Genomic DNA, 18,263 nt, shown 5'->3' with positions numbered 1-18,263 from the left:
CTTGCATTCCCACCAACAATGTAGGAGGGATCCCCTTTCTCCACATCCTCTCCAACAATTGTTGTTTCTTGCCTTGTCTATTTTTGCCATTCTAACTGGCGTAAGGTGGTATCTCAGTGTGGTTTTGATTTTAATTTCCCTGATGGATAATGATTTTGAACATTTTTTCATGTGTCTGTTAGCCATTTGTATGTCTTCATTGGAAAAGTGTGTGTTCATATCTTCTGCCCATTTTTTGATTTATTTGTTTCTCATGTATTGATTTTGAGAAGTTCTCTGTAGATCTTGGATACCAGTCCTTTATCTGTAGTGTCATTTGCAAATATATTCTCCCATTCCGTGGGCTTCCTCTTAGTTTTTTTGACTGTTTCCTTGGCTGTGCAGAAGCTTTTTATCTTGATGAAGTCCCATAAGTTCATTTTATCTTTTGTTTCTCTTGCCTTTGGAGATATGTCATGAAAAAGTTTGCTTTGGCCGATGTCATAGAGGTTGCTGCCTATGTTCTCCTCTAGAATTTTGATGGATTCCTGTCTCACATCGAGGTCTTTCATCCATTTGGAGTTTATTTTTGTGTATGGTGTGAGAGAGTGGTCAAGTTTCATTCTTTTGCATGTAGCTGTCCAATTTTCCCAGCACCATTTATTGAAGAGACTGTCTTTTTTCCACTGGATGTTTTTTCCTGCTTTATCAAATATTAGTTGCCCAAAGAGCCAAGGGTCCATTTCTGGGTTTTCTATTCTGTTCCATTGGTCTTTGTGTCTGTTTTTGTGCCAGTACCATGCTGTCTTTGTGATCACAGCTTTGTAGTACAGCTCGAAATGTGGCATTGTGATGCCCCCAGCTTTGTTTTTCCTTTTCAGAAGTTCCTTGGAGATTCGGGGCCTTTTCTGTTTCCATACAAATTTAAGGACTCTTTGTTCCAGTTCTTTGAAAAATGTCATTGGTATTTTGATCGGGATAGCATTGAAAGTGTAGATTGCTCTGGGTAGCATGGACATTTTAACTATGTTAATTCTTCCGATCCATGAGCATGGAATATTTTTCCATCTTTTTATGTCTTCCTCAATGTCTTTCAAGAGTGATTTATAGTTTCTAGAATATAGGTCCTTTACGTCTCTGGTTAAGTTAATTCCAAGGTAACGTATGGTTTTTGGTGCTATTGTAAATGGGATGGATTCCCTAATTTCTCTTTCTTCAGCCTCGTTATTCGTGTATAGAAATGCAACTGATTTCTGAGTATTGATTTTGTATCCCGCCACATTACTGAATTGCTCTATAACTTCTAATAGTTTGGGAGTGGATTCTTTTGGGTTTTCCATATAGAGTATCATGTCATCTGCGAAGAGAGACATTTTGACTTCTTCTCTGCCGATTTGGATACCTTTGATCCCTTTTTGTTGTCTGATTGCTGTTGCAAGGACTTCTAGTACTATGTTGAATAATAGTGGCGAGAGTGGGCATCCTTGTCGAGTTCCTGATCTTAAGGGAAAGGCTTCCAGCTTTTCCCCATTGAGAATAATATTTGCTGTAGGCTTTTCATAGGTGACTTTTATGAGATTGAGAAATGTACCCTCTATTCCTATACTCTGAAGGGTTTTAATCAGGAAAGGATGCTGTATTTTGTCAAATGCTTTTTCTGCATCAATTGAGAGGATCATATGGTTCCTGAGTCTTTTCTTGTTGATATGATGTATCACGCTGATCGATTTGCGAATGTTGAACCACGCTTGCATCCCAGGTATGAATCCCACTTGGTCATGATGGATAATCCTTTTAATGTACTGTTGGATTCTATTAGCAAGGATCTTGTTGAGAATTTTGGCGTCCATATTCATTAGGGAAATCGGTCTGTAATTCTCCTTTTTGATGGGGTCTTTGCCTGGTTTGGGGATCAAGGTAATATTGGCCTCATAGAATGAGTTTGGTAGCTTTCCTTCTGTTTCTATTTTTTGAAATAGCTTTAGGAGAATAGGAATTATTTCTTCTTTTGAATGTTTGGTAGAATTCCCCAGGAAAACCATCCGGGCCTGGAGTTTCGTTATTTGGAAGGTTGTTTATCACTGACTCAATCTCTTCATAATTAATTGGCCTGTTTAAGAAATCAATTTCTTCCTGTTTCAGTCTTGGTAGTTTATAGGTTTCCAGGAAGGCCTCCATCTCTTCCAGATTGCTTAATTTTTTGGCATATAGCTGTTGATAATAGTTTCTAATAATCCTTCCAATTTCATTGGTGTTGGTCATGACCTCTCCTTTTTCATTCATAATTTTAATAATCTGGGTCCTTTCTCTTTTCTCTTGGATAAGTCTTGCCAGTGGTCTGTCAATTTTATTGATTCTCTCAAAGAACCAGCTTCTAGTCCTGTTGATTTGCTCTACTGTGTTTCTGGTTTCTAATTCATTGATTTCTGCTCTCATCTTGGTCAACTGCTTCCTCGTGAGTGGATTAGGCCTGTCCCTCTGTTGCTGTTCCAGCTTCTTGAGTTGAGAATATAAAAACTGCATTTTAGATTTTTCTATTCTTTTGAGTGAGGCTTGGATGGCTATGTATTTCCCCCTTAGGACTGCCTTTGCAGTATCCCATAGGTTTTGGACTGTTGTGTTTTCATTCTCGTTGGTCTCCATAAATTGTTTAAATTGATTTTTGATTTCCTGGTTTATCGAATCATTCTTGAGCAGGATGGTTCTTAGTTTCCAAGTGTCTGAGTTTCTTCCAAATTTTTCCTTGTGATTGAGTTCCAATTTCAAAGCATTGTGGTCTGAGAATATGCAGGGAATAATTTCAGTCTTTTGGTATCGGTTGAGACCTGTTTTGTGACCCAGAACATGGTCTATTCTTGAGAATGTTCCATGGGCATTCGAATAGAATGAGTATTCTTTTGTTCTGGGGTGTAGTGTTCTATATATATCTATGAGGTCCATATGGTCTAGTATGGCAATCAAAGCTCTTGTTTCTTTGTCGATTTTCTGCTTAGGTGATCTGTCTATTGCTGATAGTGGAGTGTTGAAGTCCCCACTATTAACATATTTTTATCTATATGTCTCTTTTTTCTGGTTAAGAGTTGGCTTATGTATCTTGCTGCTCCCCTGTTGGGGGCATAGATATTTATAATTGTCATATCCACTTGTTGGATACATCCTTTAAGAATAATATAGTGTCCTTCTGTATCTCTAACTACAGTCTTTAGTTTAAAATCCAATCTGTCTGATATGAGAATTGCTACCCCAGCTTTCCTTTGAGGTCCATTGGCATGAAAAATGGTTTTCCATCCCTTTACTTTCAGTCTGGATGTATCTTCAGGTTCAAAATGAGTCTCTCGTAGACAGCAAATGGATGGGTCATGTCTTTTTATCCAGTCTGCAACCCTGTGGTGTTTTATGGGAGCATTTAGGCCTTTCACATTTAGAGTGATTATTGAGAGAGATGATTTTAATGATGTCATGTTGCCTGTAAAGTCTTTGTTTCTATAGATTGTAACTTTCTGTTTTGTATCACTATTGGGGCCTTTTTACTTTTCTAGAACCCCCCTTAATATCTCCCTGTAGGGCTGGTTTCGTGGTTACGAAATTGGTCAGTGACTGGCGATTCTGGAAGGTCCTTATCTCTCCATCAATTCTGAATGACAGCCTTGCTGGATAAAGGATCCCTGGCTGCATGTTTTTCTCTGAAAGAGCTTTAAAAATGCCCCCCCCCCCCAACCCTTTCTCTCATTCCAGGTCTGTGTAGACAGGTCTGACGTAATCCTGATACTTTTGCCTTGGTACGTGAGAAATTTCTTTGCCCTGGCCGCTTTCAATACTGTATCCTTGGATCTAATATTTGAGAATTGCACTATGACGTGACGTGGCGTAGGTTTGTCGTGGTTGAAGTTGGGAGGGGTCCTCTCTGCCTCTTGGACACGAATACTTGTTTCCTTTGCTAGATTAGGAAAGTTTTCAGCTACAATTTGTTCAAATATCTCTTCTAGACCTCTCTCTTTCTCCACCCCACCTCGGGGATGCTGATGATTCTGACATTGGAACGTTTCATTGAGTCAGTAATCTCCCGTAACCTACATTCTTGAGATTGGATTTTTTTGAGCCAAGTTTCCGTTTTTACTTTCTCTTCTACTAACCCATCCTCCAATTCGCTGATTCGTTCTTCTGCCTCATTCACCCTGGCCGTCAGAGCATCTAGTTTTGACTGCATTTGATTCATAGCATTTTTAGTTTCTGCCAGATTCGCTCTCATTTCCGCCCTTAGAGATTCTATAGTCTCGTTAATATTTTTGTTAATATTTTTTTCAAGTCTACACATCATCTTGACCATTGTTACTCTGAACTCCATTTCTGATAATTTGGTTATATCCATATCTATCAGTTCTGTGGCAGAGGCCACAGACTCATTGTCTTTTCTTTGCTGGGGGGGATTTCTCCTTCTCCTCATTCTGATGAGGAGAGGTTGCAGGGTTGTGCAGAGCCCAAATTATTGACTGGGACTGAGGCAGTGTGCGCTTGTTTTATAGGGTCCTTAGGGATGTGGGCTTCTTGATTTTTCAGCCTGCCTTCTGGGGGAGGGGCCTGCTGCGCCGATACTCAGGCAACCCAGTTTGGGTAGAGTCTCCGTGTCCCCTGCGAGGGGGAATGGGGATGGGCACACTGTGAGCCGGTCTTTTCAGGCTTTTGTTCTCTGGCGGCTTTCCCTGGCGGTTTGCTGTGCCTCTTCTGAGAGTCAGAGCAGCAGTGGCCAAATCTCAGCCTCTGTCTCAGAACAGAGGGATCACGGACTGCTCTCCACTGATGTTCTGGCACTTTAACTCTGTTTCTGTTGGTGCTGCTCAACCCTGCAGCGTCCAGGATGTGCGCCCCACAGCCGGCGTCCCAGCCCTCACTTCCAGGGCTGGCGCGTCTCTGTCCTTTGTCTTTCTAACACTGCCAGCCGCCCCCGCGCACTCCCGGAGCTCCCGGTCTCAGTCTGGTTCCAGTGAGCGCACCGGAGCTCCGTTTCAGTCTGGAGGCACACGTTCCCTGGCTCATGGTCTCAATCTGCTCTCTAGCGGGTGCCGGTCCGCGAGTCTGCCCACTCCCCCGTGCAGGTGGCTACCACTTCCCGGTGCCCAAACGCGGCGGCTCCCTCCCCCTTCCGTTTATCTTCTGATATCTATGCGAGGTTTCACGGCTCCCCGCTTCGTACCTCAATACTCAGCGCTGGAGATGTTCAGTTGTAGAGATCCAGATGCATCTTCCTGCGTCTCAGGCTGATTATGTGGGTGTTCAGGATGGTCTGGTACCTATCCAACTCGACTCAGGGGACCGGCTGAAAAAGGGGACTCCTACTCCTCTGCCATCTGCACTCCTGAAAATATTTTTATTGGAGAGAGCCTGTGCGTGCGCACAAGCAGGGGGGAGGGGCAGATGGAGAGGGAGAAGCAGACCCCCTGCTGAGCAGAGAGCCTGATGTGGGACTCAATCCCAGGGCCCTAGGATCATGACCTGAGCCAAAGGCAGACACTTAACTGAGCCACCCAGGTGTCCCTAGCTGAAATATTTTTTAACGTTGTTTTGTTTTGTTTTTGTTTTCAAGTAATCTCTACACCCAACATGGGGCTTGAACTCACGACCCCAAGATCAGGAGTCACATGCTGTTCTGACTGAGCCAGCGAGGTGCCCCAGCTGAAATATTTTAAAATTTCTCTCGACATTCCTTTGATGCATGTGTTATTTAGAAGTGTGGGGTTCAGGGGCGCCTGGGTGGCACAGCAGTTAAGCATCTGCCTTTGGCTCAGGGCGTGATCCTGGCATTCCGGGATCGAGTCCCACATCAGGCTCTTCCGCTATGAGCCTGCTTCTTCCTCTCCCACCCCCCCTGCTTGTGTTCCCTCTCTCTCTGGCTGTCTCTATCTCTGTCGAATAAATAAATAAAATCTTTAAAAAAAAAAAAAAGAAGTGTGGGGTTCAGTCTTCCATATTTGGTGGTTTTCCAACTATCATTCTGCTACTGACTTCTAGTTTAAATCCACTGTGGTCTCTTACGCCAGTTAGAATGGCAAAAATAGACAAGGCAAGAAACAACAATTGTTGGAGAGGATGTGGAGAAAGGGGATCCCTCCTACATTGTTGGTGGGAATGCAAGTTGGTACAGCCACTCTGGAAAACCGTGTGGAGGTCCCTTAAAAAGTTAAAAATTGAGCTACCCTATGATCCAGCCATTGCACTACTGGGTATTTACCCCAAAGATACAGACGTAGTGAAGAGAAGGGCCATATGCACCCCAATGTTCATAGCAGCAATGTCCACAATAGCTAAATTGTGGAAGGAGCCGAGATGCCCTTCAACAGATGACTGGATTAAGAAGTTGTGGTCCATATATACAATGGAATATTACTCAGCTATCAGAAAGAACGAGTTCTCAACATTTGCTACAACATGGACAGCACTGGAGGAGATAATGCTAAGTGAAATAAGTCAAGCAGAGAAAGACAACTATCATATGATTTCTCTCATCTATGGAACATAAGAACTAGGATGATCGGTAGGGGAAGAAAGGGATAAAGAAAGGGGGGGTAATCAGAAGGGGGAATGAAACATGAGAGACTATGGACTATGAGAAACAAACTGAGGACTTCAGAGGGGAGGGGGGTGGGGGAATGGGATAGACCGGTGATGGGTAGTAAGGAGGGCACGTATTGCATGGTGCACTGGGTGTTATACACAACTAATGAATCATCGAGCCTTACATCGGAAACTGGGGATGTACTGTATGGTGACTAACATAATATAATAAAAAATCATTTAAAAAAAAAAAAAAAAAAAATAAATCCACTGTGGTCTGAGAGCATACTTTGTAGGGTTTCTAGTCTTTACTTTTTTACAGGTGTGTTTTATGGCCTAGAATGTAGTGTATTTGATACTTGTTCCATGTTATCTTGAGATGAATGTCTTGAGATGAATGTCTATCCTGTTGTTGGATGAAGTCATCTATAAATATCATCTAAGACCAGTTGATTGATGGTACTGCTGCCTTCAACAATTCATTTGCCAATTTTCTACCTGCTAGATCTGATGAGGGATGTCGAAGTCTTCAATTATAATCGTGGACTTGTCTATCTTACCTTGCAGTTCTGTACATTTTGGATCAGTTATTTTGACAATCTGTTGCTTGGCACATAATATTAAGGTTTATTATGTTTTCCTGGGGAATTGGCACATTTACTAGTATGTAATGCCCCTCTTTCTCCCAGATAATCTTCCTTGTTCTGAAGCTGGCTTTGTGTGAAACTAACAGTTATTTACAATTCATAGCCCAGTTGTTTAAAGTCTCTCCTGTACCTGAGTCTTCTTTTGATAATTGCTTTGTCTCTTAAAGTTTTCTCTTCCCTTTCAGTATGCCTTCCAGTTTTTGGTTGAAAGCCAGACACGGTGTATCAGTTAATAGGATTTGAGGAAAATAGGCCTTTAGTTGGGAGGTTTTATGTGTTCTTGAATTGGAGTTTAATGTTTATTGTGGCTGTAGGTATCAGGGACTTCAGTATGCTTCAGTGTCCTTGTATTTTTCTCCTCAGTGTGTTTGGCTCCCGAGCAACTCAATCTTAGGTAGAGTCTGTGTCCTGCAGCTTTTGTAACCAGTTCTTACATTGGTACCCTGCCGATATGATGCGTTGGTTTTTGGGAGGGAACACGTTCTATTATGTTATGATTAAACCTGTGATGTTTTGATGGCATAGAATCCCTTGACTATGAAAATCAGAAAAGGCTCTTGGCCTTTATTCTGCCCCTTTTGTCAAAGAGGAAAGGTGAAGAAGGCTGGAGTTGTGCAATTGCTCTTTCCCCAATCAGATAAAGCTTTGGCAAATTGGTTTTCTTTGGAGGATGGCCCAAGTTACAGAGAACAGATTGCATTGTGTACATATCAAAACATTTCCTTCTGTTTTCTGCGTGAGGCTATTTTTTCTGATCTCAAAGTGAGAACCTGGTTTGGCTTCTGCAGGGAGAATTTGTGAATTGCGGGGAGTACCTCAAGACTGTGTTCCCCAAACTACTTAATTCTCAAGGTAGTCCATTCTCGAGCAACTCATCTCTTATAGTTTGTGTTCCTATAGGTCACTGGATCGAGTGGCTTCCATTCCCAGTTCATTACTCAGAGGGACTTTAAGAAGTAGGGCAAGTGCAAGTGGGTTCAGGTGGCTGGATCAAGAGGGAGAAAGCAGGTAGAGCCTTTAACGTATCAAGGAGTTGAGGCTGTGGGTTTTCAAAGTTTGACCCTCCTAACATAAGCACAAAAAGAAAAGGGGCATGTGTGAACCCTCTTAGTTTATTGTCCATTGTGGGCCAGGCAGGGTGAGTGGGTATCTAAAGCCAGTAGTCAAACATCAAAAAAAGGAGTCAGTGTCTTTACTAAAGTTCGTTCTTTGATGATTGTTGACTGAATTATGCCACATTGTATTTACACAAATTTGAATTTGAATATGAATTGAATTTTAAAGATTTTATTAGAGAGAGAGAGAGAGAGCATGCCAGAGAGAGAGAGCACGAGTGAGGAGGAGGATCAGAGGGAGAGAAGCAGACTCCCCACTAAACAGGGAGTCCAACACGGGGCTTGATCCCAGGACACCAGGATCATGACCCGAGCCGAAGGCAGATGTTTAACCGACTGAGCCACCCAGGTGCCCCTGAATATGAATTTTTAAAGTCACATGAAAAGCACAAGCAACATGTTAGAATCAAGATGAGGAAAACTTGAAAAAAGCATCGGAATCTAGTCATCCCAAGGTTTTGGGAGAGATCCAGGAGTATCAGGTCAGTAGGCTTCCAGAGCTCTGTTCAATGACTTTAGTAATGTTATTGGTTCTTTTCATCCATTGTCTCATTTGTTGAGTTATTGATGACACTTTGCCAGTGTTGTCTACATGCAGCAAGCAGTCCCTTTAAGGGAACGGAACTCTCCCTGCCTGGCCATAAACAGTCTAAAGCCAGGTAGTCATCAGCGACCACAGTTGCCAGTTTTCCTCCTTAGAAAACCTCTCAAACATTAGCTGTCTGCTACCTGTGCTTAGAGAGTTTGGGACATTTTTTGATTGGGCTCAGTGATGTGAGTTTGTTGAATGACATCATATGTGCCCAGGACAGTGCCAGTGACTCCCATGACAATGAGTGCATGCATGTAGTTGGTAGGAAATATCCCATTTGTGTTGAGTTGGCCCTGAGGTGGTTCTGAAAGAGGGAGCCCCAAATGAAGTACTGACATGCAGGGTACAGAGTGCAGGTGATGTTGGGAGGAAGGTCCAGGGGTGGGATAAAAGAGTGTTGGCTGTTGGGCACGATTACAATAAATAAGGGCCTGTGAAAACGACCATTTTGACATAAATGTCAGATGTGGAAAGGCCTCTTCTCATAACCTGCCAGCAAATGTGATGACAACAAAGTTATGGGCCCTAAAAACTGAGGGTTGAGTCTAATGCCTTGAACAGCAGGAGACCCATTCAGAAGACAGCAGGTTTGTCTGAGTACACCGTTCTGGCTTCCATGAGGGCTGCAGCCTGGGCTTACAAGAGGCAAGCCCCAATGAATGCCTTTTTCAAGAGCCCAGTGTGTTTTTTCTTTCTTTTTTTGAGAAATGAGTTAGTTGATCACATCAACGTCTAGAATGTCTTAGTCCTTGCATTTTGGTTTCATCAGTGGCACACCTGAGTGAGTAATGTCGCTGCATATCTAACACGGTCTGATCATAGCAAGTAGCCCTACACAGAGGACAAAGACTGCACCTACAAAAGAATGAGCAGTACCTCAACGTGTATACACAAGGCAATACTGAGAACGTAGGCTTAACTTGACAAAGTTACAAAGTTGATCTGAAAATTCATAATTACAATGGGCTATTTTAGTATCTGCTCTCAGGAAATGACAGACTCAGTATCTGTTAGCATACAAATTGTATTAAAACTGTTAATAAAATGTTTTCAGATTTTGAGAGCGAGCACAAATGGGGGAGAGGGGCAGAGGGAGGAGGGAAGCAGACTCCCCACTGAGCAGAGAGCCCAACACAGGCTTGATCCCAGGACCTGGGATCATGACCTAAGCCAAAGGCAGACGCTTAATCAAATTAGCCACCCAGGTGCCCCAGTTAATAAGATGTTTGAAGAAATGACTACAGAAGATCTTGTTTGACAGATGCATTGCTTTTAATCACATACAAACATACTTGAAAACATACTGAGGAATTATGCACAGCTGTGAGCAAAGGGAAACAGCCATCATCTGCCTGGTATGAGGAAGGTGCCAGTTCTCACAGGAAAGGACAGGGTCAGAGCAGTTGCTACACAGCGCAGCAGAGGAACAAAGTCCAGGGTGGCTCTTGTGGACTGCGTCACTGTAGCTATCACAGTGGAATCAGGAATACACGGTCACTGGCAGTGTTACCAAGACAAGGTGTTTACTAAAATTAGATCTTAAGTGAATAGTATAGAGGAGAGCAAAGTGAGCAACAGAGAACACTCCCAACCATGAAAGTTCAAGTTAATTGGCTGGTGGGCACGTGGGGGCTGGCAGGAAAATCCAAACTGTGATGGATCTTTGATGTGGAACTTGTGAAGGTGTATGTGGAAACCTGCACCTCTGAGAAATGGAAGTCGAGCAGTTAATTGTGGTTTTAGGACACTCCTGACTGGCAGGGCAAGGGATCAGGAAAACAGGCTGCAAGCAGGTATCCTCAAAGCTCCTATATGGCTTCTGTCTGTCTGTACAGTGGCTCTGAAACCTAATGCCTGCTGTACTCCTGCCTCCCAAGTCTCACGCAAGGGAGGCTACAGGGATAGAATCACAAAGGAAACAGAATCTCGAAAATGCCACAACATTACCCAGGTGACAAAACACAATTTAGGAGCGCCATCTCCAATTCTACATTTTATTATCCAATCATGGTTCTGTCTTAATGCAAAGTTGATGATTCAAATCTCAGCCAGAAGGAGTGGCAAAGGCCAAAGGATGGAAATAATTGATCAGACTATACTTCATAATAAACTGCATGTTTACAAATTTATGCCATCTTTTTTATTAGCAAGGAAAACGGAATTAAGGCTCTTTTGGCTGAAGCAAGGACTGCTTTTCTCCTAAGAAAAATGGTATATATGATGGGTAATGGATATCCAGTAGCTGACACGCAGGAGGCCAGTAGGAAAATCCCAACAAATACCAAAATGTCATTTATCAATAATTCGATTAAGACGTTACATAAAAATTAAACCTATTTGCACATTCAGAAACCACTTCACCCATGGATCAAACTACAAAATGGAAAGAGAAAAATGTTAACTGATTTAAGGAGAAAACAAATATCTATTAATTTTTAAACAACAGTAATAAGAGTACGTACAGAATTCTCTCATCTCAATGTTCATTTTTGAAAGTAGTAAATATCCACAGTCCAGAGACCCACTTTAAGAATGAGGCACTGATGATATATTTATAACTTTCATAGCAATTCTTTCATGTTACAGTTTTCTGGAACATTTTACACGGATTAACTTATATTAGACTTTCTTATATTTGTTGGATTACTTTCCAGTGGGGGTTTTCACATGTAAGGATGAAGGTCAGTTGATGTTTTTCCCACACTGCTTACATTCAAGAGGTTTCTATTCAGTATGAGACCTTTCATGCCTTCGAAATGAGTTGGGACGACTGAAGGCTTTCCCACATTCTTTACATTTGTACGGTTTCTCTCCAGTGTGCATTCTCACGTGTCCTCGAAAGGTAGTGCGATAAATGAAGGCTTTTCCACATTCCTTACACTCATAGGGTTTTTCTCCAGTGTGCGTTTTTTCATGTGTTCGAAAGGACGTGTAACAGCTAAAGGCTCTACCACACTGTTTACATTCATAAGGCTTCTCTCCTGTGTGAGTTCTTTCGTGTATTCGAAATGAACTGGGAAAATTGAAGGCTTTCCCACATTCCTTACATTTGTAAGGTCCGTCTCCAGTGTGCATTATCATGTGTGTTCGGACGCTTGAGGGAGAAATGAAGGCTTTCCCACATTCTTTACATTTATAGGGTTTCTCTCCAGTGTGCTTCATGTGTCCCTGAAAGGTTGTGCGATAAATGAAGGTCTTGCCACATTCCTTACATTCGTAAGGTTTCTCTCCAGTGTGAGTTCTTTCATGTATTCGAAAGGAACTGGGCCAACTGAAGGTTTTACCACACTGTTTACATTCATAGGGTTTCTCTCCAGTGTGAGTCCTTTCATGAGAGCGAAAGGAACTGGGACAAATGAAGGCTTTCCCACATTGCTTACATTTATAAGGTCCATCTCCAGTGTGTGTTATCATGTGTGTTCGAATGCTTGACAGAGAAATGAAGGCTTTCCCACATTCCTTACATTCATAAGGTTTCTCTCCTGTGTGGATTCTTTCATGTATTCGCAAACCTAGAGGAGAACTGAAGGTTTTCTCACATTGTTTACATTCATACTGTTTCTCTGCAGTGTGAGTCCTTTCATGTCTTCGAAAGGAACTGGGACAACTGAGGGCTTTACCACATTGCTTACATTCATAGGGTTTCTCTCCAGTGTGATTTCTTTCATGTATTCGCAAACCCAGTGGGGACCTGAGGGATTTACCACACTGTTTACACTGATAGGGTTTCTCTCCAGTGTGAGTTCGTTCGTGGGTTCGCAATGAAGTAGAACAACTGAAAGCTTTCCCACACTCCTGACATTTGTAAGGTCCGTCTCCTGTGTGAGTTATCATGTGTCTTCGAAAAGTTGTGAGCCATGTGAAAGCTTTCCCACATTCCTGACATTCATAGGGTTTTTCTCCAGTGTGAGTCCTTTCATGTCTGTGAACAGATTTGCGGTAACTGAAGGCTTTCCCACATTCCTTACACTTATATGGCTTCTCTTCATATTCGTGATACTCATATGGCTTATGTCCGGTGTGAGATCTGATGTGCCTATTAAGGGATGAATGACGCACAAAGACTTTTCCACACACACTACACTCACATGGTTTTACTCCAGAGGGCGTTTTCTGATTCAGATTAAGATCTGGAGTCGGGGTGATGGCTTCTCCACACTGATGACCTTCAGGTGGTTTTACTCCAGAAGGACTTTTCTTGTTCAGATCAAGATCTGGAGTTGGGGTGATGGCTTCTCCACACTGATGACCTTCAGGTGGCTTTACTCCAGAAGGCGTTTTCTTGTTTAGATTAAGATCTGGAGTCTGGCTGCTGGTTTCTCCACACTGATGAACCTCTTTGCTTTCACAAGGTTTTTCTACCATATGAATTCTGTAAAAAATGAGAAGTATATTATTAGTGATTTCTTAGTAATTCATAATATTAGTGTATTGGAATTACATTTTTATAATTTAGAGCAAAATGATTTCCCGCCCTTTCTGAATTGCTTGAAAAGAATGTTCCGTACATAGGACTTGACCACAGCTATTATGTAAACAAAGATTATTAACACATGGGGTTTCCTTATGCTATTTCCAAGTGGACAGTTTTGTAAACACTGAACACCCATGTCACGTTTAAGTAAATATTTTAAATGAAAAAAATTTAAGGATAAATTTGAATAATTTGGGTTTATTTCAAGATTTTATTTACCCATTGGGTGGGGGGGGGGAGAGAACAAGTAGGGGGAGTGGAAAGCAGAGGGAGAGGGAGAAGCAGGCCCCTGCTGAGCAAGGAGCCCAAAGTGGGACTCGATCCCAGGACCCTGGGATCATGACCCAGGCCAAAAGTAGATGTTTAACTGACTGAGCCATCCAGGAGCCCCTGAATAATTTGGTTTTTAAAAATTCATGATATAGTTGGATTCTCATGTGGGACACTGCTATATTGTGTGACTCACCTTAGTTTTCTCCCCTGGGTGTAGTACCTATCTTCGGTGTCATGATCTTTCCATTTTTTCTCTAAAATGCAGATGGAGAAAAATAACTCCACATTATCAGAAATTACAGAAAAATCACTAGATTTTAGGTCTATGATAGGTGTAGCTTACTCTAATGTAGTCGTTTCCCACATGTCGGAACAAGACCGATGGGCAAGAAATACCTGTTCTCTAATGGCCAAAGTTCAGTAAGAATGTCTTTACCTATCGAGGCCAGGTTTCTGAAGGTTTCCCGCATCACATCTCTGTAAAGTTTCTTCTGTGAAGAATCCAGTAAAGCCCACTCTTCCAGGCTGAAGTTCACAGCCACATCCTCAAATGTCACTGAGTCCTAAAACATCCCAAATACATTTACAGCAGCGTACATGATTCTGACAGCACTGGGGGTTTATACTCAATTTATAGGAAGATTATGTATGATTCTCTGGTCTCCAAACGTTTATTTTATGTCTTGGTCATGAGAAACTTTCTGTTCACACTTCCTCATAAATTTAACAGCATCATGAACAACACATGCAAATTATTTATTCATCTTTACTGTGATCACTTTAAATGTTACTGTTCTCTAGTGGCAGGCTCTAGAGCACCTTGGAGAAATGAGAGAAATGCTATACACATGAAACAAGTATTATTTTAAGCACACTAATTCCTTTTGAGAAAAAGGCTCTCATCTCCTTCCTTCTTACCTACCATTTAACTCAGCACTCCATGATGTACGGGGTCAAATCTGCATGAGGTTTTAATGAATAAAACACATGAAGAACTGGAAGCTTGTTCTTCTAGTCCCATCACCAAACATGAGAGTCCAGGAGGCCTGTGGAAATGCAACTTGTAACAAGGATCAGCTTGCCTTATCGGCCTGAGGTACTCCAGGCCATTAGAAGTAGCCAGATGTAGCTGGATAAATGAAAATATTCTTGTGAGGTAGTATTTTTCACTTGGGTAATACTTAATGCACTCAGTTTTTCCATTCTCTGTGTCCCGAGCCAGGAAGTTACTCAGAAGTGAGGGCTCAGACATCTCCACAAAAACCCTATACACGTGAGCCTCAGGGCTGCTTCTCATTTTTCAGGACACATACAGAGGTGAAAAGGTGCTAGAAGAACTCTCTTTGGTCAAACTGTACCAGTGCACTCTGGCCCATGCTTGACGAATAGGTTAAGAACTGCAGATTGCGAGGGAGTTCACGGACATCCGCAATGGTCTGATGGTGAGTCTGTTCATGATTATTAAATACGTAAAGGATTCAGCAGTGCTTTCCTCCAAAAGAACATAAAATCTCCATTCTCCAATTTCAGGAGGAAGTTTCCTGACCAGCCACTCTAGAGGGAGCCGTCTCATTTTCTCTCATTTATGAGCGGCGATCTGGTGCACAGAAGCACAACGGCCAACACCCGAGTACCGGATGACACCACGTACTGCCAAGAGGGTGTAAAAGAGTTCATTCCGTAACTGAGGTCTCTGGGAGGAAGGCAGGCCTCTCAAGCAGGCGTGAAATGGCTTGAGAGAGCAGGGAAAAGCATGCAGACTTTTCTTTTTTCTGACGTTGTGAGTGGACTAAAGGTTCACACACAAGGGCAGATGCTTGTATTGTATGAACTGAACCTCTTGCCACGGCCAACGCAGGAAGCACTGGGCTTTCTTGCTGCCTTGGCTAGAAGTGGACCAAGGAGGAGGAAGGAGGGATGAGCTTCAAAGCTGTGAGCAGTCACAGCCCAGGAAACAGTCAGAAAAACTAAGAGGCAGCCAACGGAATGGGAGAATATATTTGCAAATGACACTACAGATAAAGGACTGGTATCCAAGATCTACAAAGAACTTCACAAACTCAGTACACGAGAAACAAACAAATCAAAAAAATGGGCAGAAGATATGAACAGACACTTTTCCAATGAAGACATACAAATGGCTAACAGACACATGAAAAAATGTTCAAAATCATTAGCCATCAAGGAAATTCAAATCAAAACCACACTGAGATACCACCTTACGCCAGTTAGAATGGCAAAAATAAGACAAGGCAAGAAACAACAATTGTTGGAGAGGATGTGGAGAAAGTGGATCCCTCCTACATTGTTGGTGGGAATGCAAGTTGGTACAGCCACTCTGGAAAACAGTGTGGAGGTCCCTTAAAAAGTTAAAAATTGAGCTACCCTATGATCCAGCCATTGCACTACTGGGTGTTTACCCCAAAGATACAGACGTAGTGAAGAGAAGGGCCATATGCACCCAATGTTCATAGCAGCAATGTCCACAATAGCTAAATTGTGGAAGGAGCCGAGATGCCCTTCAACAGATGACTGGATTAAGAAGTTGTGGTCCATATATACAATGGAATATTACTCAGCTATCAGAAAGAACGAATTCTCAACATTTGCTGCAACATGGACGGCACTGGAGGAGATAATGCTAAGTGAAATAAGTCAAGCAGAGAAAGACAACTATCATATGATTTCTCTCATCTATGGAACATAACTAGGATGATCAGTAGGGGAAGAAAGGGATAAAGAAAGGGGGGGTAATCAGAAGGGGGAATGAAACATGAGAGACTATGGACTATGAGAAACAAACTGAGGGCCTCAGAGGGGAGGGGGGTGGGGGAATGGGATAGGCTGGTGATGGGTAGTAAGGAGGGCACGTATTGCATGGTGCACTGGGTGTTATACGCAACTAATGAATCATCGAGCCTTACATTGGAAACCGGGGATGTACTGTATGGTGACTAACATAATAAAAAATCATTAAAAAAAAAAAAAGCTGTGAGCAGTCAAACATCAAAAATCAGAGTCAGAGACGTGGGTCTTTGGTTTTTTTTGGGTTTTTGGCGTTTTGGTCATATAATGAACTTAGAAGCAGTCTCTCCCTCACAAGGAAAAAGCAAAAAAATGAAACAACGCTTCTTAGATCCATCAGAGAATTGAGGACACAGGGCAAACCACTGTCTTCAAAATTGGGAGACAGAAAAGAAGCTATTTTGAAATATGCCCAGAATATTCTATTCTTAACAAGGCCTGTCCTCAGAAGAATCTGTTTCACTGGAACCTAAGCAAACAGAAAAAAAGAACACAGTATCCAAGAACTCTCGGATAATGACAAGGGTAAAATACACACAATGGAAATAATTGATGGAAAAGAAAGGCAGAAAGGAACAGAAAAAGTAAATGAAGCAATCATCACTGCATCTTCTTACCATTCGAATTCGCAAACTGCAGATCCAAGAAGCTAAGAGAACACAAAACAGGAAAGGAAAAAAAAAAAAAAAAACCCCAGACAACCAAAAATGCAAATTCAAGCACATCCTATTCAAACTGGAGAAAAATAAAAAACAAAGAGAATATAGTGAAAGAACCCAGACGGAGGGAAAACAAACCTCAGTTACACTGAAACAAAGGTAAGAATTAAATTGGACTTCTTTCCAAAACCATTTCAGCAAGAAAAGACTGGAGTGAAACACTTAAAGTGCTGAAAGTAAAAAAACCACCAGCCTACAATTCTGTGTTAAAATTATTCTTCAAAAATGAGGAAGAAATAAAGACTTTCTGGGGCAAAAACTGAGGAATTTGACATGAATACACCTGTTTTTCAAGAACATGAAAAGAAATTCATCGGGAGGGAAATAAGAAAGAGCATTAGGAAAGAAACTAATGAAGGTAAAATACCTCTTCTTTTACTAACAAATCTGACAGATGTCACTTTTGTATCAGTAATAGCTTTTGGTTAAGTGAAATGAATGACACTGTTACAAGGGACAGGGAGAAATTAGGAATACTCTGACATGAGGTAAACTCAAGAAAACAAAGTCAAGAAACATAATTGATAGGCTGAGAAGAGATAAAATGCTCAATTAAAGCCAAAGAAGGCCAAAAAATGGCGGAAGACAAACAAGGACAACAAAGAAAGAGTAAAAAGCATGGTAGATATTAATCGACATTATCAATAACCACTTTAAACACCAATGGTCTAAACCCTACAACAGCACATTAAAAAGAACTAAATATAAATACACAAACTTAAAAGGATGGAGAAAGTATGGCATGCCAACAGTAATCAAAAGAAAGCAGGCAGAGCATATTAATTTCAGACAAAGCCTACTTCAAGCAGGAAATTTCAGATAAAGAGGGAATCATGTAATGATAAAGGGGTCAAATTTCTAAGAAAATATAACAATCCTTTCTGTGTATGTGCATTAACGACAGAAGAGCAAAATACGTTGGGCAAAACTCATAAAGCTGGACGCATCCACACCCCCACATCAGTAACCTGAATTCCAGCGGGAAGAAAATCGGGAAGGATTAGTTACACTGAAGAGCACCAATGAGCAACAGGTTTAACTGAAATCCATGGACTATATCATCAACAGCAAAGACACATTCTTCTCAAATTCATAAGCAACATTCACCAA

General features: G+C 41.7%; 1 protein-coding gene and 1 long non-coding RNA gene across 4 annotated transcripts in view; one reads left to right on the top strand and one right to left on the bottom strand.

Annotated features, from left to right (window-relative positions):
• LOC123777747 (uncharacterized) overlaps positions 1 to 15,916 on the top strand; it is a 78,790-nt gene extending 62,874 nt beyond the window's left edge. For all 3 annotated transcript variants that reach the window (XR_015726712.1, XR_006775716.2, XR_006775715.2), the window contains 2 exons: positions 14,934 to 15,071; positions 15,160 to 15,916. This is a non-coding gene — a long non-coding RNA (uncharacterized LOC123777747). The remainder of the gene's footprint in view (positions 1 to 14,933; positions 15,072 to 15,159) is intronic.
• LOC123777728 (uncharacterized) lies at positions 10,133 to 14,201 on the bottom strand. Its single transcript, XM_045774565.2, is given in 3 exon segments — positions 10,133 to 13,254; positions 13,823 to 13,883; positions 14,066 to 14,201. Coding segments are annotated over 3 exon segments (1,845 nt in total). The 3' UTR covers positions 10,133 to 11,606.
• Positions 15,917 to 18,263: the final 2,347 nt, after the last annotated feature.

The sequence above is a fragment of the Ursus americanus genome, chromosome 14 (genome assembly GCF_024610735.1).
Source record: "Ursus americanus isolate L20-20 chromosome 14, mUrsAme1.1.p, whole genome shotgun sequence".
Classification (NCBI taxonomy): Eukaryota; Metazoa; Chordata; class Mammalia; order Carnivora; family Ursidae; genus Ursus; species Ursus americanus.
The sequence above is the reverse complement of the archived record's forward strand: the minus strand, read 5'-3'. Positions and strand labels throughout refer to the sequence as shown.